Source organism: Lycium barbarum, chromosome 5, assembly GCF_019175385.1.
Source record: "Lycium barbarum isolate Lr01 chromosome 5, ASM1917538v2, whole genome shotgun sequence".
Classification (NCBI taxonomy): Eukaryota; Viridiplantae; Streptophyta; class Magnoliopsida; order Solanales; family Solanaceae; genus Lycium; species Lycium barbarum.
The window spans coordinates 141,862,466-141,888,797 of record NC_083341.1 but is presented as its reverse complement, the minus strand read 5'-3'; the positions used below and the strand labels follow the sequence as shown (position 1 = coordinate 141,888,797).

General features: G+C 34.8%; 1 protein-coding gene across 1 annotated transcript; it reads right to left on the bottom strand.

Moving 5' to 3' along the window:
- Positions 1–2,164: 2,164 nt before the first annotated feature.
- On the bottom strand, positions 2,165–4,635 carry LOC132641985 (zinc finger protein ZAT4). The gene has a single exon (XM_060359168.1). The coding sequence runs from the start codon at positions 3,967–3,969 to the stop codon at positions 2,548–2,550; it is 1,422 nt and encodes a 473-aa protein (XP_060215151.1). The 5' UTR covers positions 3,970–4,635; the 3' UTR covers positions 2,165–2,547.
- Between the last annotated feature and the right edge of the window lie 21,697 nt (positions 4,636–26,332).

The window sequence follows — 26,332 nt, the reverse complement described above, 5'->3', positions numbered from 1 at the left end:
TTTGGTTATAAATTTGCAAAAATAAGAATTGCATCAGATATCTATTTTGCATATCCTGTTTAAAATATATTCAATTTAAAAGTTATTTAAAGTTTAATCAGTTGTGGCAAACTTCAGACCTCGTAGCTCCAATCTTACCCCTTACTGGTAACTAAATACGTATGTGATCGCATCGGACTTAAATTGTGCTACATTACATGTTTTGTCCCTCTATTTTAGTAGTATAGTTAGATTGACTATAGTGAGGCTTTTCCTTTTAGCAAGAATATATTTAAATAGTATCCTAAAAAGCACGTACTTTTCCTACACTCAAATGTCTGAAATTCAAACTGAACATGCAATATGCCAACTTTAAATATTTGTGTTTTAAGTTAGGCTTAACAATCTCCAACTTCAGACCGTATGTTTGAACTTTGAACCTTCACACCTGCGATTTTCTACTTCAATCTCGCAAGTAATGGTTAAACGTTAAACACTTTATCAGTTTTGATTAACACTTTATTAGTTTCGATTATTCTTTAAATAAGGATCCTAAATACGGCTATATGTGTACTTCACCCATTGCAAAGAGAGAAAGGAAGACTCGTTGGACAGAAGAACACTAGCCAAATTTTAACTCATGGCGTTATGGTTCATATTGTGTGATCTTTGAATTTATAGAGACAGGATAATTCGTGAATCCTATCTCGATAACTTCTTAAATTTGAATTTACTTTTTCAAAAAAAAAAAACTTAATCTAATTTTACTGAATTCAGGACTAAACATTTTTTTTTAAAAGAGGATATTATTAATTTAATCTCATCAAGTTAGAATTAACACCTTACCATAATAGGAACAGTAATTGTGCTCACGGCACACGTTTGTAATTTCTTTCTTCTTTTGGCTAGAAAGTGCATTTTCTCAATAATTGACTTATTTTTAGGCTAAGATTTGAAGCTCTGATCTATTAAAATTCCAGTAAAATCTCGTGGACAAGCACTAATTGTGCATTCTATAGTGCCAAAGACGTTAAAATTGGCTTTCAAAGTGTATGTTTACCTGCATTTCCTACCTTTCTGCTCCTTAAATCTTTCTCAACCACTATCTACTCACCCCCCCCCCCACCCCCAACCCCCACTCCCCACCCCCAAAAAAAGAATAATAAGAATGAGCACATCTTCGGTTATGTACGCTGACTTGGCGAGTAACGTGTCATAACCTAAGGGTTAGAAATTTGAGTTATTTATATTTTAAGACGTTAAACAACAAAAAGTAATTTGTTTATCCGAAAGTTAACCCTGATTTACCACTTCAAACACTTGACTTATTTAATAGGCCAGAGGCGGATCTAGCCTTAAAGTACTGGATTCACGTGGACTCGGTAATTTTTGCCTAAATCATATATTTGTATTAAGAAATTCATAAAATATTTATTAATATTGAACTGTGAACCAAGTTTTCATTGTATGTAAACTTAAGTCGCTGCAGGATTCATAAATTCCAAATTTTGCATCCGCCTCCGTAAAAGGCCTTTTGACATATAGAGATTCTCAAATGTGAACTGAGATAATTGATGATTATATAACTATTCAATTTAATCATTCCTTTCTCCAAGCTTGAGGAGGACACAATAAGCATTATGCTTTCCCACATTTTACTCTTGTTGGTAACTTCTACTAGAAGTACTAACAAGTTTAGTCCTTAACACATCACAATCAAAATTTTAGCTTCATGACCAAGTCATTGAGCTTTCTCATTTCACTCCCTAGATCAAACTATAGTGGCGGATCCAGCAATTGGTTCGCGAGTTCAGTAGAACTATATACGTGTGTGGAAAACAAGAATAGATAGAGCTAGATATACATTTCAGAATTCACTCTCTCAAGTCTCAACTCATAACCTATAACGTCCAAATTCTGGATCTGCCACTGGTCAACTGGTACATTTTTACTGGGATTGTTGCCCTTTTTATGAGGTAATAACAGGCAGATTGCAACTTAAATGCACCAAATTAAGCTGAGTTGTCATGAAAACAATATCAAATCTAAAGAAAACTCTGTGATCACCATTTCCATGAGCTAATTTTCCCCTGAATCAAGCTCAGCAACCACTTCAAAGAAGAACCAATCCTTAGACTAATCGAAATCTTTTACTATTTTTATTACTTGTTTCCACTTCAAACTAAAAACAATAACACTACACAGATTAAAATTAAAGCAGTAGCAAGAAAGCTTAAAGAAGGATACAATAGAGATTAGCTTCTTCAAATGGCAAAACCAAAAGAAATCACTAGGCTTTAGAATAATATAAATGAATAAGAGAGCCAAGAAAAGACATGGATGTAATTTGAATATCTCAAAAACCTAAAGAAATGAATATTCTTAACCAGCATATACTTGGGATATGCCAAAAATCAGACAGAAATATGAGGTTCTTTCAACTGATCAGCAAGAATGAAACTACTAGCTCTCTATTATATCAAAAAATGAAGTAAATATGCCTGCCAAGTTGCCTATACATTCTAGCATTTTCGCAGCCAAAAGACCGTCCTTCTTGTTTATCACCAACTACCATGACACAAGGTGTGCATGCTCATCATCGTCATCGTCAACAGGAGCAGGAAGATTAAGATCAATTAAATCGTTGACGTTTTTCTTGACTACTGAAGATTGACTCATGTTCTGCTCAGTACCAACAATAAAATGGGACCTTTTGTGGCCACCTAAAGCTTGACCAGACTTGAAAATCCGGTCACAAAATGGACATTCATGCCCTTTGGATTTCTTAGGCTTGATCTTAGCAGAAGCCTGTTTTCTACTACTAAATGTCTCCCTATTTTTGTCATCGTCAAGGCTACTTTCACCAGTTCCATTTATTGACTCGAGATAGGCATTCGTCTTTTTATGACAAGGTCTATGTCCACCAAGAGCCTGATAAGAGCTAAAAATCTTCTTGCAGTTCAAGCACTGATACTTCTTCTTTTGAATATCTTTGGATCCTTCGTGACTTTTAGGACCGAGCTTTATCTTCTTAAAGGACTTATTCCCTAATTCTGGATGATAAGAACTATCCTTAGTCCTCTTTCTTGGTTCGCGCTTATCTGCATATGAAGATATCGGGCAATCATCATATTCATATCCCTCAGTTAGATCCTTCCTAGTGCTCCATTTGCTATTGCCATTTCTATGGAATCCATCGACAGATACATCCGATTCAACTATAGTATTTTCATCTAAAAAGTATCCAGAATCAGAGTTCTCAGACTCATTTTCTTCCCTTTTCTTGGTTCCTGGTGTTTCGTCTTGATTATAAACACATTTCAACCTATCCTTTCTAACAAATCTCATGTCAGTAGAGGATGATTTAGTCTCTAAAACAACAGAATTATTATCAGAAGACTCAACAACTGAATTAACACCATTACAAGTCCGTGAATCCCTGGACAACATCATCAAACACTTAGCTATTTCCTCTTGATCTTGCTCATAATCAATCTCAGAAACAGATGATGAACCATTATTAACAGTACTACTATTATTATTATTCACTAAACAATAATTAGAAGACTTAACCACAATTCTCTTGTACCTCTTAGACTTTAATCTACTTGTCTCCTCTTCATAATCAGCTTCACTATCTGAATTGCTATCCATTAACAGCTTTCCTGAATGACAAGCCATATGACCACACAAAGCTTTAAGTGATTGAAATACCTTACCACATTGCTTACAAACTTTATCTTGAGGTAAAGGTGAAGTTGCATCAACAGCCCTCCAAGTTTTCTTGGGATTCTCTCTAAGTCCATAACCTGATTGCCCACCAAGTTCAAATTTTGATTGCAACTTTTCAAGTTTGGGTTCAACTCTTTCATCATATTCAACTGAATTTGCAAGTACATGAGATCTCATGTGACCCCCTAATGACTTCCCACAAGGGTACTTTTTATTATCCAACTTGCAAACAAACTTCAAATCTTGATCTTCTTCCATTTGAAAGCAAATCAAACTTCAAAAGAAAATCAAGAAGTGAACAATTTTGCAAAGCTTAAATAATATCAACAGTGCCACATTTTCAAGAACACCCAAAAAAAAATCACTTAGCCAAGAAGCAAAACCACAGATCAAAAGAAAGAAAGAAAACAAAACTTGGAAAAAGTTCAAAACTTTGGCCTATAGAGTTGTGACACAGATCACAAAGTGTTGCTCAAGCAATAGAGAATTATAATTAAAAAAACAATAAACTAAGTCAGATGTGGCACTTTTTTTTTTAAGTAAAAATCAGACACACGACAAAAACAATAACACTTTGAATACCATATCTATGTAATCTCTGATACCCTTTGGATTAAATGTTCAATATTTCAAGAATCCAAAATGAAAAAGCAAAAAAAAAAAATCAAACTTTGAACAAAGGGGTGCTACTAAATTAGCCATAGAACAAGCCAAAATTGTTGAGAGACTAAAAAAGAAACAAAATAAATGAAATCATAACAAAAAGCCAAAGACTCTTTCCTTTTTCTCTCTTTCACTTTGTTTGTGTGTTATATAGTTGGAAGAGAATTCCATGCATGAAAACAAAATTGAGAGAAAGAGGCCAAAAGTAACATAAATAAGATGGGCATACGTGTAATGTTGAGAGGATTATTCGTTTTTTCTTTAACAAAATTAAATGGTCAAGATCTATCTGATATTGAAATTTAAGAAGACTTTTACATACTACTATTATCTTATGGGTTATGGGTATTTTTGAGAATTTAACCTTCTTCCTAATAATGTTCTAGAAACCTATATAATGACATCATAATGTTTTTGTTCTTGATTTAACTTATAAATACTTAATTTGACGGGATATTTTATTTAGACGCTCTAACTAAGCTCTGTTTCAATTGAACACCTCAACTCCTAATAAAGTGTTTCAATTAGACACTTCCGGTTTAAATTTTGAAAATTTTCTTGCGTTTATTTTCATTCAAATATTAGGTAATAAAGTTAATCATATAAAATATGTTATCTCCTTTAATTATACACATCAATCTCAAGTAGAAAATGCCTGAGATTTTATGGCTTATTGAGATGAATGCGTATAATTAAAGGAGATGACATATGTTATATGATTAACTTAAGTACCTAATAGACGAATAAAAATACACGCAAGAAAATTTTTAAAATTTAAACTAGAAGTATCTAATTGAAACACTTTATTAGGAGTTAAGCTGTTTCACTTAGCGTATAAATTCTATGTTTTGACGGCTGGCAAAAGAAATATTTATAGAATCCGTAATTACAAATAAGTATTAGTAATTCATGACCTCGTAAAATAGTTAAACAATATGATAGCATGAAAAATCATTAAACTATTCATATATAGAACTTAAATCGTTCTACTATGGGCAATTTTCTTACTTACTTTTTAGTATATAGAAGCTAAACTCATTTGTTATAGTTTTTATTTTCATTTGTCAGTTACTTTGAAAAAATGATTCAACTTAATTCCTTACGATTTGAACAGAAGAAAATAATCATATAAAGATCTTTTATGTTCTTATTTCAAATCTCTTATTTTACTAATAAAATTCTCTCGAATGATTTGATATAAAATGAAAAAAAGGTTTATGATGGACTATAAAATTAGTTGACCCTGTTTTATAAACTCATTAAATACAATATTCATTTCCCCTCCCCAACACCCTCCTCAATTATACTACATTCTTTGTGCTTGTTTTCTTGTTTTTTGTTTTTTGTTTTTTATCCAGCTAGTATATTTAATTACTTAGTCAACTCTTCTTTTTAATACTATATATATACGTTTTGATGAATGGTTGCAGATAGAATATCTTGTATATTTTCCAAAATCCGCATTTAATAAGTGTGAACACTTCATTTTTGGTCATATTGGGATTTGGTGTGTCCTATGTTAACTAGGAATCTAGGATATCTTATTACCCCACTAGTAGCCTAAAGAAGCACGCAATTTGATTAACTGACTGCCCACCAATTCGTACGAGTAGTTCTTTTTTGCCTTTCAATATCCGTATATTCGATTCACTTTTAATTGTTCATTTTTTTTTACGCCCCTTAAAAATACTCCATGAATAAAGTATTATACTTTATCATAATATTTATATTAATTAGTGTATAGTTTTAATAGACTTAAAAAAGAATTTGAAAATAAGTAACTAATGTTAAGGATAAAACATGAAGAAAAACATTGTCCTTCTCTAGATATGCTAAAGTAAACAAATAAAAGTAAAGATTTATTTTTTATATAATAGACAAGTAAAAGTGAATGAAAATATTTACGTCATATAAGGTTCATTAAAAGAAATAGCTTACCCAATTACCTGCCACTTTTTCATTTGCAATGGTCGAATTTAAAAACTCCAGTTACGAAAAAAAAAGATTTTATTCATCACACACTACTTTTGATGGCTGTAAAAGTAGTTGGTTCTTCCGCTAGTCACAAACATGTAACTCCCTTCCATCCTATATTACGTGACATAGTTGTCAAAAATAGTTCTATCAAATCATTTCTGCTCACCGACGACATGATCGTAAATAGAAAAACAGGGAGGTTAAGAATCAAGCTAGAAGATTAATATATAATCAAATAATTTTTCTTTTGTGGAGAGCATGATGCTAGTCTAGAGCACCTTATTTGTTCCAGCTTCTCCTTAACAGTATCATAATTAGTTTTCAATCATTATGAATTCACAAATTTATTATTACGGCCGTTTCTTTTTCTTTGGTTATCTTTACTATATTTAGCTGTCAATACTTTTATATTTTCATCATAGCTTGTTTTTACTCTAGTATTCATCAAACCTGTTTTAGAAACGCTTCTCTTGAGTCAAGGGTCACAAAGGTAGGGGTAATGCATAACCCCAGTTTTCTCAGACCTCACTTGCGAGATCGCACTAGATATATGTTGCTGTTGAAGTTGTTTCAAAACACTATTAAGGATTTTGCTTAAATTCTATGATTATTGTTAATAGAGTGAGCATTTATCGGATAGAAAATATCAAAGAATAAACAACGTTAAATTAGCCAAATGACTATTATTATTATTTTATTTTTTTGAAAAGGTGGGTAAAGACTAATATGACAAGTAAATACAATGGGAAAATTAAGTTGGTTGTCCATAGGAGCATCTAGTTTGCCATTAAGCCCAACTATCCACTTATTATCTAGATACTCGTAAAGCTCATATTAGAATTTCCACTCCTGTTCTCAACAGTTTACAGCGAAACCAAAGGCATGGCTTTGTCATGAGCTCGGGGAGCCGCTAACTAATTAGTGATAGTTTATATAGAAATCTCTCACACCTAACCGTTCATGTAGAAAACTAAAAAAAAAAAGTGATACTTTAAATGTGTTTTTTAGCTTTAACTCTTATTTTTTCTTTCATACAGGAAAAAGTGAATTCTCTAGATGGTCACTCATAGTTTGAGAATTGCCAACAAGAATTACTTTTGCTTCTTTTAGGATAATAAAGACATTCATCCATCATTAATTTCCTCAAAAAAAAAAAAATTAAACATCTCAAAAGTCTCCTTCTCTTCTAGTTGACATGCCATGTTTTTCATTTTTAATAATAAACTTATTTAACTCATCAAACTCATTTAACCCAATTTATGTGGTATACCCGGTTAAATAGCAATAAGCCCGTGGTGTTTTTTTTTTTTTTTTTTTTTTTTTTTTTAATTTAGTTCGATTACTTAGTTATGTTTCTTTTGTTTTGATGGGCTCACGGAGGTGCATCTGTTGATTGACCCTTTTCGATGTCAATGAGATGGAGACATTTTGAAAGATTAAAAAAATCATTTGGGGCTTTTAAACGGGATCGTATTTGATCGGGTATAAAATATGAGTTTGCTTAAATAGATTTGATTAGGAGTAGGTATAAAAACCAAAAAAAATGGAAAAATTGGACCGAATTGAATTAATCCGATTGCGATTTTTCGGTTCTTCAATTCGGTTTCGATATTTATTTTTTAGAAACTTTTATATGCGGTCAATTTTAGAATCCCGATTCTTCAGTTAGAGTCCGTTTGGATTGGCTTATAAGTTGCTTATAAGCTGTTTTCAGCTTTTTTGAGTGTTTGGCTGGCCAGCTTAAAGTCATTTTGTGTTTAAAATAAACTCAAAAAAATAATTGGGTCCATTTGACTTAGCTTATCTAAAGCAGCTTATAAGCTGAAAAGAAGCTTATAAGCCAAAAAAAATAAGTTAGACAACCCCAACTTATTTTTTTTAGCTTATAAGCTGCAAACAGCTTATAGGCATAAGCCCATCCAAACATGCTCTTAATCAAAGAACCAAAATGTTATTATACAGTAGCCATTGTGGATTTAGCAAAATGGAGGAAAATGACATGTTTTGTTTTTTTTTTTCGTAGTCTTTGTTTGAACTAATATCGAAGAACTGAATCGAATTAGAAAAAAACCATTACATGATATGTAACCCATGAAAGAAGCAGCATTAGAAAAATGATCAATAGATGGCCTATATCATACCCTGCATAATGGACCTTTAGTATAAGGAAAAGATGATATATAACCTATGAAAGACAGTCGCTATTGTAAGTGTGTAGACATGCTCAAATGTAAATGTGCACTGATACAATGTGAAATTTGACATGAATGTATCAACAGGAAAAGATCCAGTAGAAGAAGTATGCAGAGAAGAAAGGAAAAGCAGTAAAAAGAGTTTTTCTACTTCATTCAATTTTTCATAAATCAAATAAATTTGGTTTATCAATGAACACCGCGATAGGGTTGAGTAAACAAAAGCATTGAATACAAATATGCATCAAACCTGCAGAAAATGAAACAATCTATAGATAATATAAAGCTAGGCATAGACAAGGTGATGTGACACCTCTCTATGGCCACCATTGATATTTATCTTTTTTGTCAATTTTTTGACCATTTTACCTCATTTTTCTAATTAAAAATGAAATATAATCATGAAAAAAAAAAACTAATTCAATACAAGCATTAAAAGGTTACTTATTGCAATTAGATGCTCAATGTTCAATTCTTTAATCATGGACAAAAAGGAACGCATACCGTCTCCATTTTGGGCAATACTGAAGGAATTGATAAGGCCTTTTCTTCCAATTTTTTAGTATAATAACTCTCATTAATTACCGCCTTAACTTGACCAACTCAACACTATTCTAATATGCATAATTAACCTGATGAATATAAAGGAAAGAAACGGCAAATATCAAAACATAAGCTTTTAATTACAATAATTATAATAAATCCATCAAACTTATGGCAGAGATTATGGAGGAGAAGAAGAGTTGTGCAAGTTATGAAGGTTGGCTGTATATCAGCTTGTGAAATTGTTGTGTCTCGGCTGTAGCATCTAAGGAAATTCTCAACACCCAGCAACAACGACTTCAAGCTTTCTTTTGTTTTCATATGTTGATTTAATTAAATATATATCTTATGATCTTACTCCAAAGATCCAACACCATCTTCTCCATATTTTTACAGCTTCATTGATGATTTTTTTGCAGCCATGAAAACAGAACAAAAATTATCGGGTATCGCTTTTTTCCTTCATATTTATTTCCTTCTTAAGGTTAAATTGGATAGTATTTAAGTTATATATTACGTTAGAATAAGAAATTTTGCATATTCGATTATTTTTACATGTTATATCGTGTAATTTATTTTATTTTCTAGATTACCATATCTTATATGATCACGACTAAAAACAGGTCAAAAATCGAAGGTCAAAATCAAATTTGACAATATAGGAAAAGAATAGTTTGGAAGATAAACCGACGGATTCCGTCAAAAAACCCTGAACTCCAATGTAACTTCCGTCTTTGGTCGGTTTCTTTTTCAAGACCGGAGGGGATCCTTGGGAGTGGACGTGGTTTAAACCGAGGGAGGCCATCGGTTGTTTAAATATATAAATTCCGGTTTGTATGATAAAAAATATATATATTTATAATACAATATTTTTTAATATAATATGCTTATATAGGCAAGGGTTGTGTAACTGTATGTTCTTGAATGAATACTAATAAGTTGATGTTGACTTCTTTCCTGCAAAGTGGTAGTACGAAGACGATTGAATATGAGGAATAAATGGGAGGAACTTCATTCAGATCGCATATTCGATGGTAAGATTTTCACATTCATTTGAAACTTTTGACGTCAATTCTGTAATTTCTTTTCTTGATTCAAAATTAATGAAATAAACATTAACTTTAGGTTTGTTGATTTTTATAGATGAAATAAAACCAATAGTAACGGGCAAAGGAGAAAGAGTTGGTTTATGTATATGAAGTTATAATGTTTTTTTGGTTTATGTATATGGGGTTATAATGTTTTTTATATTAGTTATACCAGGAGCTAGGCCAAACAAAATAAATATCACATAGAATAAAAAATTGTATAATGACATGGGTAATTAGTCGAAAATTTTAAAAAATATAATAAATGAGATTGATAAAGATGAAGGCAAAATAAACATATCATAGAATAGGAGGAGAATAATGTCAATTCTTCAAAATTGGGAAAGGTATTTGATTTTAAAGCAAAATTAGAGAGGAAAAATAATTTTTACCCATGATTTAAGGGATTTGTTTTTCTTTTTGGATAGATCTAATTATGTAAGGTGATAAAATGTCAAAGTATTTTTTTTTTTTAGAAAACAGTGATAATAATAAAACGGATTAAGACTTAAAAAGACTATTTTATAGTATATTCAATTTTCGAATATAGTAAATTAGTTTGTAAAGGTAATGGGTGGTTACATTTACTAGTTTATTTATACAACAAGGAATTTCAATTTCATTCTTATGCAGGTACTACTTACATTGTGCCAGCAACAAAATTCAGCTTTCCCTCTCCAAGATTTCAAGCAGTGATATACAAGTATTTAGATCCTATTTGTCCCTGAATACTTACATTGTACTATTAATAAATTCAAGCAGGGATATATATAGAGAATGTTAATAAATTCTTTTAAGCTTCAAGAATCCTCGAGACAAAAAATTGTTCAAAAAGCTAAAATATTTCGACCTTTTGCTTCCAGGTCTCTTTTTGAAGATTTGGCAGCACAAGACATTTATACAAATCACAATCATGTCCCGTGTGACATATTATTAGTTTATTAATTTGTCATCAAAAGAAAGATGGATTGGCCCTTCCTCCATGGCTAAGGAGTCACAGCAGTGGGTTACATGTGCGGAACTACAGGGGTGCAAGGGGTGTCAATCGAACCCCCTTCGTCGTAAAATTGCACTATATATATGGGATCAATTTTTTGATTCATGCATAAATATTAATATTGCATCCCCTTCACATAATGGAGAACTCAGCTCAGCGGCTGAGGCACCTACTATTTGTTAAAGCTAGTTAATGATTAAAGCTAGCTAAGTTGGTGTGAATGAGAAATGAAGGGAAAAAGATAATGGAAGGAAAATGAAGTTCAAAGCAAAGTTCCTTTGAAAAGGAGTCTTGTACCACATTGGTGGTAGAAAGGGAAAGTTATGAGCTTATATTAGAAAGCACTTCCTCTAGCTCTTAAAGGGTCAAGAAGAGGGACTCCCCTTGTGCCGTCGTTGTCGCTCGATTTGGATTTGGTCAAATGATCTGATTGATTGATAATCTTTTTGGACCAAATTTATTTAAATTCAATCTTCATTTTCTGAAATTATTTTGTTATTTCCGCCGTAAAATATATAATTAAATTTTCACGGAATAAAATTTAAAGGAAAAAAAAAATTCCCCAACGTTCTTATTTTTTGGGAAAAGGCATGGCCTTTCCGAACAGCCACCAAGCCTATTCTGAACAGGCATGTTCGAGGCTATATAAACTGAGGCAATGCCTCAATTTTCTACTACTGAACAATTTTTCCTTGCATTACATATTCTGCATTCTTTCTCCACAAATAAAAACTATCGAGTCTTACTGTGTTTCGTTGCCAGATTTGAGTTCGCCGAAGTCGTAGGCGTTTGAGGTACCGCCACTCCTACGACAGGTATATCCGTTATATCCTGGGAGGAAATAATCCGTAACCTCGGGTACAGTGAGAGGGTTAAATTCCTTAAGGACACACAGTGAATTCTGTGGTCTCGGATATTTGTTAATTTTATTCACACAGTTTTTTTTTTTTCATTTTCTACTTACTGGTTTTATTTCCAGTTTCTGATTTTGCTTTACGACAGTTCTGAACACGGGAGGATAACAAGCTTAAGGAATTTAACAACTATTTCTGTGTTCATTTGTTGTTGTTTAACGATTACAGAACGTTATTTGAAAGAAAAAAAAATTGTTTTCGTTAACATAAAACAGTGTTGTCCACAAAATAAAAGAAACTTGTGTCTTTGTTGTTTGCATGTAACGAACTTGTATGTTGCTTGGAGACTAAAATCTTCAGATTTTCTACTCCGGTTGAGATTAAAGTTTTCAGAACTTTCTACTCATTTGGATACTTGATGTCACGACCCAGCCCCGTGGGCCGCGACTGGTGCCCTACTTGGACACCCAGACAGACAAACATATCAAATCGTAACACACTTATCCAAATCGAATAATATACAAATGGCATATACTGGCACAATTATCATACGTTGTCTTAAATTATATCAAACTGTTTCAAACACATTTCAGCGCAACCTTACACATATACATATATCAAAAAGCCGGCAAGGCTATCAAATGTATCAAAAGCCGACAAGGCTATCAAATGGCACCACGGCCCAAAACATATGCAAATGCACGCCGACAAGGCTGCCATAGCGAATAGGGTCATATAAACACATCTGAACGGAAGTAGGCACACACACCCACAAATATGTCTACAGACCTCTAAACAGACAAACAGAATCATATGGCGGGACAGGGCCCCGCCGTGCCCCTGAACAAATACATATATACATAGCAAACGAATATATACCAAAATGTGTGCTCTTTAATGAGAAGAGCACTCCAAACAGCAGAAGAGGGTGTCCTAAATGGGTAGATCACCAAACTGTGCGTCTGTACCTGCGGGCATGAAACGCAGCCCCCCGAAGAAAGGGGGTCAGTACGAAATATGTACTGAGTATGCAAAGCAGAATATACAGAAAGCAAATCTGAGGCATAAACGAAATAGTAGTACAGAACATAAGTAAAAATCCGACATATCAAAATGTTTACTTTCAAAATATAAGTCATGCATAAGGCACAGAAGAATATGGTCGCCCGCCCGTCAATGGCGCCATAACACAGCATAACACCAGAAGGTTTCAAATCTCCGTATCCCCGTCACATATCACAACACAGCATAACGCCATACACAGCATAACACCAAATATAAGTGGAACCCGACCCTCATTAGCGAGTAGCTCGGAGAACCATAAACACAGCATAACACCGGAGTATATCAAAGTGCGCACGATAACAGAACCGGCCCGGGAACCGGCGAAAGATATAACAGAACGCACGAGCAGAGTCATGAGTAACCATATGCATAAAATCATTATCATAGACTCAAATATAAGTAAATGACCATACTTGAAATTCGAAATGATAATCATACCAAATTCTTTCAAAAGTCGTCCGAATTACATAAAGGAAAGTCGCGGGACCCACGGACGGGTATTGACCCGAATCGGGCCCGCCTATGGAAAATATACTCATTATATGCCATATAAACTTCTACAAAAATATTGAAGCAATCCGAGCCTTTCGGTGAAAGATATGGCGTTCACAAATTACGAAATTCTTTGAAGTGAAACCTTTTTTTTATGCAAAGTTCGGAAAGCGATTATTTCAAAGACATAATGGTTCATATTTCATCAAATCATACATAAGAGTGCCAAGGAATATATATAAGGATCATAACGTACTCGGATTTCGAATTTAGAATTTCCTCGAGGCTCGTAATGTAGCCTATTGAAAACTAAGGCATGCCAAAAGAAAGAAGGGTTGCGCTTTACATACCTCGTACGCACTCCAAGATAGCCAATCTAAAGTAAATCCCAATCTACGCCTCGGGCACCCCAAGGTCTACAAATATGCCAACGAATATCCAATATTAAACATAGGCACTTAAGCCATTCATTCCAAACTAACATTAAATTCTACAGAAAATTCGGCAGCATTTCCCCTGTAAATAGGCCAACCCGAGAATTTAACTCGCTCAAAATCAACAGCAACAACCACAATAACCAACCTAGCAACTCCAATAACCAATCCGAAAGACAATATTACATTAATACTCTCTTTTTCATCATTCGACAACTTTCCAAATATTCAATTCAACGGCTTACCTTCAAGCCAACATCAACGCCTATACATTCAAATACTAACCCAAACCCATACTAACAACATTCAAGAACATTCTAAACAATTCACATAATATTTCCAACGATCCAACAATTTCTCCAAATTGGGCCGAAAACAGCCCCTAAACTATAACATAACGATGCCCGAAATTCTAACGAACACTTACAACACACCAAGCAGCCCATATACACTTCTTACGCCTTATTTCATGCCATCTTTTCAGCAAATTTCAGGGAAATACAACAGCAGCCACACGACACCACATCATCTATTCATATGCAAGTAAATCACATTATTATCTCTATAATCCTTACAACAACCCACAACAATTTTAACTCCAACTCTAACCATTAAATTCCTTCATTCTCATCACATAATATATGATTACAACAACCAAAATATCAATTCAAATCAGTCCATCAAATTTCAATTAAAAACAGCCCCTACGGCATTCAACAACATTTCAACAGCATTCCAACATTCGTGCAATTCATGTTACCAAGTTACAACTATGCTTCAACATCAAGATACATAATTTCACACATACAATTTACATTTGCATATTCTCCACACGTCCAACTTCATCATCAAACACATAGAAAAATGATCAACTCTTACCTTAACAAGTTGGCTTTTTTTCCACTTAGCTAGAATTTGTGAAATGAACTAATACTTGTTCTTGTTGCTCCAAATGAATTCTCCACGTTATTATCACCTTCCTAAGGGTTGAAATACCTAGAAAATCTGATTTTTGGATCAACAAATTTGAGCTCCAATTTTGCTAGCCATGGCCGAATGCCATGGCTTATGCTCTCTCTCTCTCTCTCTCTAGCTTGTATATCAACGTTTCCTTCACGTATACACCATATTAAACCTTTAATCCAAATTGATAACATGAGTAGGAGGTTGAAATTACCTTTAGCAATCAGAATCTTCAAGAATCTTGTTCCTCTTTCCAGCTGCTTGCTTAACAACACAAAAAAAAACTTAAGCTACAACTTCTCTTTAACTAATATCACGTCAAGGGTCTAGGATTTAGCTTATATGATGGCTCAATTAGAAAGGGGGTTTGGGAGAGAAAATAAGGGTTTTGGATCTGTTTTAGGTCGTGTGAAATGATATAGGGCAAAGTGGTGACTTATCTATTGAGTTTAATGGGCCTCATGGGCCGAAATGTGAGTGTTTGGGTCGGGTCCAAACTTGCTGCCCTGCCAGCCCAACTTGCATCGTCCATATCTCCTTATCCCGATATCATTTTGACGAGCGGTTTGTTGCATTACAAACTAGACTCGATGAACTTCATTTTAGGCTTTTGAAACACCTTAAAAATCCTCATATTCAAGGAGATATGCCTCCTACAATATAGACTAAAATCGGGTTCGAAATTTTACTGAAGTTGTTCCGATTCATTTCGTTTAACTTATAATCCTCTTCCAACCTTATGTAACCTCTTATGCATACATATACACACTTATATACATCAATAAAATCCATATACACATCTTGAAGGGTCCAGAGACTCACAATAACCTTAAACATAACTAGAGAACTCACAAAGCTTTGACGAAACTCCAATCGCAAAAATATATTCATATCTTTTGTCCACCCTCTATATCATTACTAATAATCTCAAATACTTTAAAAGGTCACTCGCATTACTTCATATACACACTCATAGCGCGATTCCACACCCTTTAGGTAACCGTGTCGCCTTGGGATACTTAATGAAACCATGTATATATAACGATATTCTTACTAACTCGATTAACTTTCCTTGAACCTTCTTAACTCATTCTTTCTTGTTTTAATACAAGTAGCACAGATTATTATGGAGTGTAACACTTGATTTGAAGATATAAAAACTTCATCAAGTATACAACATACAGTTTCCTACATTCTGTTTGAAGGTTTTAAATCTGTCTTGTGTAAACTTGATTCGGTTTGAAGAAATAAAATCTTCACCGTTGTGTATTATATTTATTGTTATCAAAACAGATTCAGTTCGAACATTTTTTGAATTTAAACTGATTCACTGTTTATTAAATTTTTCTGTTGTTTCCTACGACAGAAATGGGAGACCAAATTCCAAATTTGAATGCTACTACTACTGCTAATGCCACACCAGCCCCCGTGGTTGGTTCTACGAGCAATGCTGCGTCCTCCAGTCGTACCGCACCAGCATCGGCTCCGGCAGAGAAGCCCGGAAAATTCACCGGGATTGATTTCAAACGATGGCAACAAAAGATGTTCTTCTATTTAACTACTTTAAGCCTTCAAAAGTTTATTAAGGAGAACGTTCCGGTTCTGCCGGAATCAACACCTGAGAATGAACGTTTTGTTATAACTGAGGCATGGAAGCACTCAGATTTTTTGTGCAAGAATTATATTCTTAGCGGACTGGAGGATGATCTTTACAACGTCTATAGCAATGTGGGAACATCAAAAGAGCTATGGGATGTGTTGGAAAAGAAATATAAAACAGAAGATGCTGGACTAAAGAAGTTTATCGCTGCCAAGTTTCTGGACTACAAAATGGTAGATGGCAAGTCTGTTGTTACTCAAGTTCAAGAGTTGCAGGTTATCATCCACGATCTCCTCGCTGAAGGTATAAATCTGCTTAATACCTTTGTCGAAAGTATTCAGTACACTATTACTTACATATTGTTTGGTGTAGGTTTGGTGATTAGTGGGGCATTTCAAGTTGCGGCAGTGATAGAGAAGTTGCCTCCTTCATGGAAGGACTTCAAAAATTACTTGAAACACAAGCGAAAGGAGATGACACTGGAAGATCTCATTGTTCGGTTGAGAATCGAGGAAGATAACAAGGCAGCGGAGAAGAAGGCAAATGGGAGATCAACCATAGGGGGAGCACATATTGTTGAAACTGCCCCAACTAATCTGAAAAAGAGGAAAAAGGCATCGGGACCAAGGAACTATCCCAACAAGAAGAAATTCAAGGGAAACTGCCACAATTGTGGAAAAATCGGACACAAAGCTGCAGACTGTCGTGCTCCGAAGAAGGAAAAGAAGAAGGGTCAGGCTAATATGGTTGAAACAAACGATGAGGTTGATGACTTATGCGCTATGTTGTCTGAGTGCAACCTAGTGGGAAATCCGAAGGAGTGGTGGATTGACTCTGGCGCCACTCGCCACATTTGTGCTTAGAGAAGCCTTTGCTTCATATGCTCCCGCCGGGCCCGACGAGACCATTTACATGGGAAATTCTGCAACGGCCAAGATTGAAGGTTATGGAAAGATCCTGTTGAAGATGACCTTTGGCAAGGTGGTGACTCTCAACAACGTCTGTCATGTTCCCGAAATTAGGAAAAATCTAGTATCTACCGGACTTCTAGTGAAGAATGGTTTTAAGTGTGTTTATGTTTCTGACAAGGTTGTAATAAGTAAGAACGAGATGTACATAGGAAAAGGTTACCTTACAGAGGGCCTTTTCAAACTGAATGTAATGGTTGTTGCTAATAATAATAAAGTTTCTGCTTCGTCTTACTTGATTGAGTCAAATGATTTATGGCATTCACGTTTAGGACATGTCAATTATAAAACCTTGCGAAAAATGATTAGTTTGGAAGTATTGCCTAAGTTTGAATACAATCAATCAAAATGTCAAATTTGTGTTGAATCTAAATATGTTAAACATCCTTATAAGTCAATTGAAAGGAATTCCAGTCCTTTAGACTTAATCCATACAGATATTTGTGACATGAATTAAATCCCATCTCGCGGTGGAAAGAAGTACTTCATAACTTTTATTGACGATAGTACGCGGTATTGCTACGTTTATTTACTTAATAGTAAAGATGAAGCAATTGAAGCATTCAGGCAGTACAAAACTGAAGTTGAGACTCAACTTAACAAAAAGATTAAAATGATAAGGAGTGATAGGGGCGGTGAATATGAATCTCCTTTTGAACAAATATGTTTGGAATATGGTATTATTCATCAAACGACTGCCCCTTACTCGCCACAATCAAACGGAATTGCAGAAAGGTAGAATAGAACACTAAAAGAAATGATGAATTCCCTGTTAATAAGTACTGGGTTACCCCAGAACTTGTGGGGGGAAGCTATTCTAACAGCTAGCTGAATACTCAATCGAGTGCCCCATAGCAAAACAAAATTAATTCCATTCGAAAAGTGGAAAGGAAGGAAGCCCAATTTGGAATACTTCAAAGTGTGGGGGTGTTTGGCCAAGGTGCAAGTTCCTAAACCCAAAAGGGTAAAAATAGGACCTGAAACCGTTGATTGTGTTTTTATAGGATATGCCACAAATAGTAAGGCATATCGGTTTCTGGTTCACAAATCTGAAAATCCCGACATTCAGGTGAATACAGTAATTGAATCAGATAATGCTGACTTCTTTGAAACCATATATCCGTATAAAAAGGAATGTGAGTCGTCTAGCAAAGAACTAAATGACCTCGGGAAGAAACAAAGGAAAATATTCCTAATAAGGAAAATCTAAGACGCAGCAAACGTCAAAGGACGTCTACTTCCTTTGGACCAGAGTTTCTAACATTTTTGTTGGAAAATGAGCCTCGAATTTTCAATGAAGCTATGTCTTCATCGGAAGCTCAATTTTGGAAAGAGGCAATCAATAGTGAGATAGAATCCATATTGGACAACCATACTTGGGAATTGGTTGATCTTCCTCCAGGGAATAAACCTTTAGGTTCCAAATGGATTTTCAAGCGGAAAATGAGAGCTGTTGGTAGTATTAATAAATATAAGGCAAGACTAGTTGTTAAAGGTTTTAGACAACGAGAAGGTCTTGATTACTTTGATACATACTCGCCGGTAACGAGGATTACATCTATTCGGGTGTTAGTAGCGTTAGCCGCCGTGTACGGTCTTGAAATCCATCAAATGGATGTGAAAACAGCCCTCCTAAATGGAGAGTTAGAGGAAGAAATTTACATGGAACAACCTGAAGGGTTTGTAGTTCCAGGGAAAGAGAAGAAGGTGTGTCGACTTGTTAAGTCTCTTTACGGACTAAAACAAGCACCCAAACAGTGGCATGCAAAATTTGACCATACGATGCTGTCAAATGGATTCAAGATAAATGAGTGTGATAAATGTGTCTACATTAAGAACACTCCGAACCACGTCGTCATTGTTTGTTTGTACGTGGATGATATGTTGATAATGAGTAACGACATTGCTAACATAAATGCTACCAAACGCATGCTTGCTAGCAAGTTTGATATGAAAGACTTAGGAGTTGCCAATTTAATTCTGGGAATTAAAATCCATAAGACTCCTCAAGGTCTAGCATTGTCACAATCTCATTATATTGAAAAGGTACTTGAAAAGGTCAAATATTTGGACTTTAAAGTTGCAAAGACGCCAATTGATATGAACCTTGCTCTTGCAAAGAATAAAGGTGAAAGTCACTCTCAATTGGATTATGCCAGAGTGTTGGGAAGTTTGATATATATCATGAACTGTACGCGACCTGATATTGCGTGTGCTATAAGTAAACTAAGTCACTACACTAGTAATCCCGACCAAAATCATTGGCTGGCAATGAAACGAGTTTTGGGGTATTTGAAACATACTCAAAACTTTGCTTTGCATTATAATAGGTATCCTGCAGTTATTGAAGGATACAGTGATGCAAATTGGATCACCGGTTCAACTGAAACTAAATCTACAAGTGGATATGTTTTTACTATAGGTGGAGGAGCAGTGTCTTGGAAGTCATCCAAACAGACATATATCGCCCGCTCGCTTTACAATGGAATCTGAGTTCATAGCTTTAGACAAAGCCGGTGAAGAAGCTGAATGACTCCGGAATTTCTTAGAAGATATTCCATTTTGGCCCAAACCGTTGGCTCCTATATGCATACATTGTGATAGCCAAGCGGCAATAGGAAGAGCCGGGAGCGTTATGTACAACGGAAAGTCTCGTCATATACGACGAAGACATAATACCGTTAGACAACTACTCTCTGGTGGAATTATCACAATTGACTATGTTAAGTCAAGAGATAATGTGTCGGATCCACTAACTAAAGGCCTAACTAGAGAGGTGGTTGAAAGATCATCGAGGGGAATGGGACTTTGGCCGAGGACAAGTCATCGTGGCGGTAACTCTACCTAGAAGACTAGAGATCCCAAGTTCTAGGTTCAAAGAGATCAAACAAAGTCATTGATGACGGTTCAACATTGTCACAATAACTTTTTGGTCCATTCTCGTGATGAGACAATGTTCAGTACCAGGATAAAGCATTACGGCTTTTTAATGGTTTCTAAGTTTGATACGGGGTATATCAAATAGTGTATCTACGGGATGACACATTTGGAAATCACCTATGTAAGTGTGAAGTGTAAGCCGCTTCAAGGAGAATTCTGTGAGGCCAATTCTCTACGCACTTATGAACCAGGCAGTGTTCATGGCTGAAACGAACAAAACAATGAGAACCAAAGATGGTTAAAGGGTTAATTGTGTGACATGTGGTTGTCTAGGTATACACCAAAGCTCGACGGTTCAAAGATATCAAATCTACCGATTGACCGAGTATATCCGACATATGTTCACTACGGAAAGTTCAAAGAGAAATCTACTTATCCAGATGCGATTAATCCTTGCTTACGAATCACACGGTATTTTTGTCATGCATGTTTTTCCATCATATAGCCATTCCCCATTCATGTGGGGGATTGTTAAAGCTAGTTAATGATTAAAGCTAGCTAAGTTGGTGTGAATGAGAAATGGAGGGAAAAAGATAATGGAAGGAAAATGAAGTTCAAAGCAAAGTTCCTTTGAAAAGGAGCCTTGTACCATATTGGTGGTAGAAAGGGAAAGTTATGTGCTTATATTAGAAAGCACTTCCTCTAGCTCTTAAAGGGTCAAGAAGAGGGACTCCCCTCGCGTCGTCGTCGTCGCTCGATTTGGATTTGGATTTGGTCAAATGATCTGATTGATTGATAATCTTTTTGGACCAAATTTATTTAAATTCAATCTTCATTTTCTGAAATTATTTTGTTATTTCCGCCGTAAAATATATAATTAAATTTTCGCCGAATAAAATTTAAAGGAAAAAAAAATTTCCCCAACGTTCTTATTTTTTGGGAAAAGGCATGGCCTTTCCGAACAGCCACCAAACCTATTCTGAGCAGGCATGTTCGAGGCTATATAAACTGAGGCAATGCCTCAATTTTCTACTACTGAACAATTTTTCCTTGCATTACATATTCTGCATTCTTTCTCCACAAATAAAAACTATCGAGTCTTACTGTGTTTCGTTGCCAGATTTGAGTTCGCCGAAGTCGTAGGCGTTTGAGGTACCGCCACTCCTACGACAGGTATATCCGTTATATCCTGGGAGGAAATAATCCGTAACCTCGGGTACAGTGAAGGGGTTAAATTCCTTAAGGACACACAGTGAATTCTGTGGTCTCGGATATTTGTTAATTTTATTCACACAGTTTTTTTTTTCATTTTCTACTTACTGGTTTTATTTCCAGTTTCTGATTTTGCTTTACGACAGTTCTGAACACGGGAGGATAACACTATTGAGCTCATGGTTGCGGGTTTGATTCTCTGTAATAACACTTTTTAACTCTTTTTCATCCAGTCTTTTTTTCTTAAACCCCCTTATCAAATGTTCTGGCTCCGCCCCTGGTTACGATGATAGTTTTGTCTGTCAAAATTGCCACCACCGCGGTGGATTTCCTGTCAGATCCAAGGTGTTCGGCGGGCAGCCACATTGGTAGCCTATACCTCCACAATCGGCGCAGGTGCATGCCATCTCGTCTACTCACAGGAAACACCTTCTCAGCACTCTTTCCCATGCTGTCTCCAATCCTTGTTGTCTTCCACTTCCACAGCAACTGCTGCTACTGCTCATGTCTAATTGTTTCCCACGCGCATCCTCTCGCTACCTGCAGTATAGTATCAGCAAAAACTGACTTTAAGCACATTAAAATCAGGTAATGCCATAAAACGACCTAAACAAACTGAAATTTTCGCATGAGAAGTGTCATATCTTCTTCAATGACATTGCCAGTTTCGATTATGTAACATTTGAGTCATTCGTGGAGTATTTCAACCAACCCCTTCCCATTCTTCTTTCTGTTCATCCCTACATGTAAATTTCTTTTTCTTCTTTAATGCAAAAGGTAACTTGGCTTCTAACTAAAGTTGACCCCTGGTTCTGAATATCAGTCTGTTCAGATTTAGACTTTTTTGGTTTAGGCCTCTAAATGAATCACATGACTCAAAATTCAAAACAACTATATGATAGCTTGATAAGAACACAAACCTAGAAAAAATTTATGGTTTTTCTAATAAAATAATAACAATGATACATAATAATTGTTATCTGAGATGTAAGAACAAGCATTTCAGATAAATCCTAACAGAAAAACAGCTCGGCCTCTCAAGCCAGAAATAATCAAAATCTATAAAACCGAGAAACCAATTATCACTTTAATGAGTATTTTAGTTATCAGATTATCAGTTGATCCAAGAAATTGGAAAGTTGTACACAAGTCATCGTTTTATAAAAAAAAAATACTGTGCAGAAATAATACAAAATTTGTGATAACTTTTTAGTGCAGTTTACTTTAAGATATCATACACTAACATAGGTCTATTCTTATTACATGTCCATTTCAGAAATAGTAAAATAGTTAGCTATATTTTTATTTTTGCAGTAGACTCGGTGGACTTACGCTTCATAGCTTATATGTAAAATATCAGCAAATAATACTTTTTTATGATGGTAGTAAACACGAATACATATACACGTATTTGTAATTATATACCAATTACCATAGAAGTGACGGTCATTTTTCACTGTTGTTGAAACAAGACAGATGAAAGAACTGACTTCTAGCACCTCCGAGTGTTTGAGTTTAGAGTGAGTTGAAGAAGTATAACTGTATAAAGCACTTTTATGACTGAGTTAAAAGACATTGACCCCGGCTTCACTCTTCTATATAGTAGCAAAGTAAAGTAATATGGTAGCCCAGGAGGATCCCATGATGGTGTTTCATTGCAGTTCAAGTTACTGAGAGATCAACAATATTCAAATTCTAAGCTTGGAAGAAGTTTTCCGTAATTTATTTGGGTAAAACATTTGCATAAAAGATGTTCTACATATATTTTTCGGGATATTTTCACCGACGATCATCCAAATAAGTGTCAATTTCATAAAAGTCACTCAACTTTTATTTGTCACTTTAAAATAACACAATGATGGAGCAAGCAATATAACTGAAACTGAAAAAACTATCTATAGTAATACGCAGAAAGAATTTTAATCCAAGTTTCATATCACTCCAGTTGGCAAAGCAAAGACAAAGGACAAGCCCCATATGCCATTCAAAATTAAGTTGTGCAGAAAGCTAAACAATCTAGCTTGATGGAACATAATTATAAAAGCGTTACCAATAAGTTCAAATAACTTTATGAAGAAATGAGATTACCAATCACTACGATACATTAGAAAGCATCGACATGATTTGCAGGATAAATTCTTTGTAAATTTGTCTTGTATCTCAGAAACAAACGTTCATGTGTGGCATCCACTTGGCTTGCAACAGTTTCAGTCAAAGTCTTGAATGTGATTGACAGCCAACAGTAGAGTTAAGAGTACAAGGCCACTCGTAAAGGAAGTTATCATAAGGGATATCTTTACTACTTGCTACCTGATGCAGTTTTCCACTTCCAAAATCATACCAATAGAAGTTTTTGTGTGTAGCTAGGAAAATCAAGTCGGAGTTGCATGGATGAAGATGTCCTACCATTATGTCCTCTACGTGATATTGGAATTATTTTGGTTAGTTTCTGTGAAACTCACCTTATGTTTCAAGACCCATTCAGCTCTTTTGTAGTCTGACAAAACCCAAACCCATATATGGCACCCACTAGTACTTCTAACATAATTGATTTTACCCTCACATGAACACAAGCGAGAAGTTAAGGTAATTCTGTCACCATCTTTAGGCAATGTTAATAGTTGTACATTCTCTTGATCTTCAGCCTTGGATCGATCATAAGCCACTAGGAATTCTCGTCTGTCTTTCCAGTAAATCACATCATCTAGCACAAAACCAGGGCAATTTTGCCAATGCATATTAAATGGCAAAATAGATACAAGTTGAGACTGTTTCCATTCCCCAGTCAACGAAGAAAATGTCTCTATCTCGTATGTTCTAGAGAATCCTCCAGTATTTGGCATACCAACCTAGAGTATTTCATAGTTGATCCTGTCAAGTGATGCACGACCATCATTCCTTTTGCAAATGAATGTCACCGCTACATGTCCATATACCTTGTGCGGTCGAGGGAGGACTCAGGTTAGAAACCATATCAGAAATTTGCCTATCATATAATGACAAGTGTACACTTTCATCCCACATACACCAGTTATTTCAAATTAAAATCGTCCTTCCACTAACAATATAATCATCATAATTAAAAACAAACCAAACAAAGATGCTGATGCAGGTCACTAACTCTCAGGACTAAAAGTGACAATTACATTCTTCAACTGGGTAATTATGCAAACACCAAAAACTGTTAGATAAGCTATTGAGGGACTAAACTGTAGTAATCCAATTAAAAGGATTTTTTCTAGCATATAACATGAAATAACCACAATATTAATATGCTATACCTTCTGGTTAGGTGTTACGGTACAAACAAGGGGATTTTTAACAAACTCTGTAAAATGCCATGTAGTATAAACTATAAAGTTGTACACAAACTCACTCAATGTAAATAGAACCTGATATTCTTAATTTCAACTCTTTACCAAAATTTACCGTGCGTCGGAGTTTAAAACTTGGACCTGCAATCCTTATAATCTAGAGAGTCTACAAGTTTCGAGTATATATTTTTTCTTAAAAATAAGAAATACTCAAAATGGGCCCTGCAACACGATCCGGATAAGGAAATGACGTATGATGTCCTTAAAAGTGTCCGATTTTAAAATTTTATTCCCACTTAATAAATTTTTTTCAAAGTGGTCTTAACTTAAAAAAAATGCTGGGAAGAACTTAGGCTACCTGTCAAGCATATGTTGTAGGTTATGAGTATAAGACAGAACTTACAGTCAATTGAACAAGTTTACTATTTTGAAATATCTTGATTTTCTGTCTTATAAACAACTATGTAATTTATGTCTACAACTCATATCTGATGGGCAACAAAAACTGCGAATTTTCTGAGGCGGAGGCTTTTTTAAAAAAAACTTGTCAAGCAGGACCAAAAAATCAAGACTACCCCTTGCGAAAGCCATATGAGAACTTAACCGAATTTAATCGGGACTCAATGCACGTATCGTACACCGGGTGAAAAACCAAAAGAAAGAAAGGAAAAAAACTTAAAAGAATTTGTTACTTCAATTTTCTTCTACAGTCAAATTCAAATAACATGTGTTGAGGAAAAAGAAAAGAAAGTTCAGGCTCTTGCCCAAATTCTGTTAGCTGCAAATTACAGTATAAAACCCCTTTTTCACCTCCTTTCCCACGCACATGACTCATTTCATTTCTCTTTGCAAGTTGGATCTAGCAACTAGAGTAAGAAAATTATGCATTCCTTTAATTTGGACTTACACGTATTGATTGCTGGTCTTAAAATTGAAGAATCGATATTGATAATGCTTTGTTTATATTTCTCTGTTATTATTCTTCGTCCATTTATCCTTACGAATGCTATCACTAAATTGATATTTTTCTGTTCGAGCTTACTAGCACTAAACCTGACAACCGGTTGCAACCGGAACCGAACCGGTAAAACTTTTTTTTTTTTTTTTGTATTATATATATACTAGTTATCCGCAGCCCGTGCTAAGTCCGGGCCCAAATTCAAGATATAAAAATAATAATATTTTAAATAAAGAATATAATCTGTATCATATTTTCTTCCCCCATAATTAATATAATTTAGTGGCACGTTAAAAATATATTGTTGGTAAGTCTTCATAATTATTAAATTTTGTTAGCCACCTAATCAAAAAATTTAAACAGATTATACGAAAGGAAGTTTGGTAGGAGAATCAACAAATGCTAACGGGATACAAATAAC

Excerpts from the sequence above, each read along its gene's own strand:
- LOC132641985 (XM_060359168.1), bottom strand. The coding sequence starts at position 3,969 with ATGGAAGAAGATCAAGATTTGAAGTTTGTTTGCAAGTTGGATAATAAA.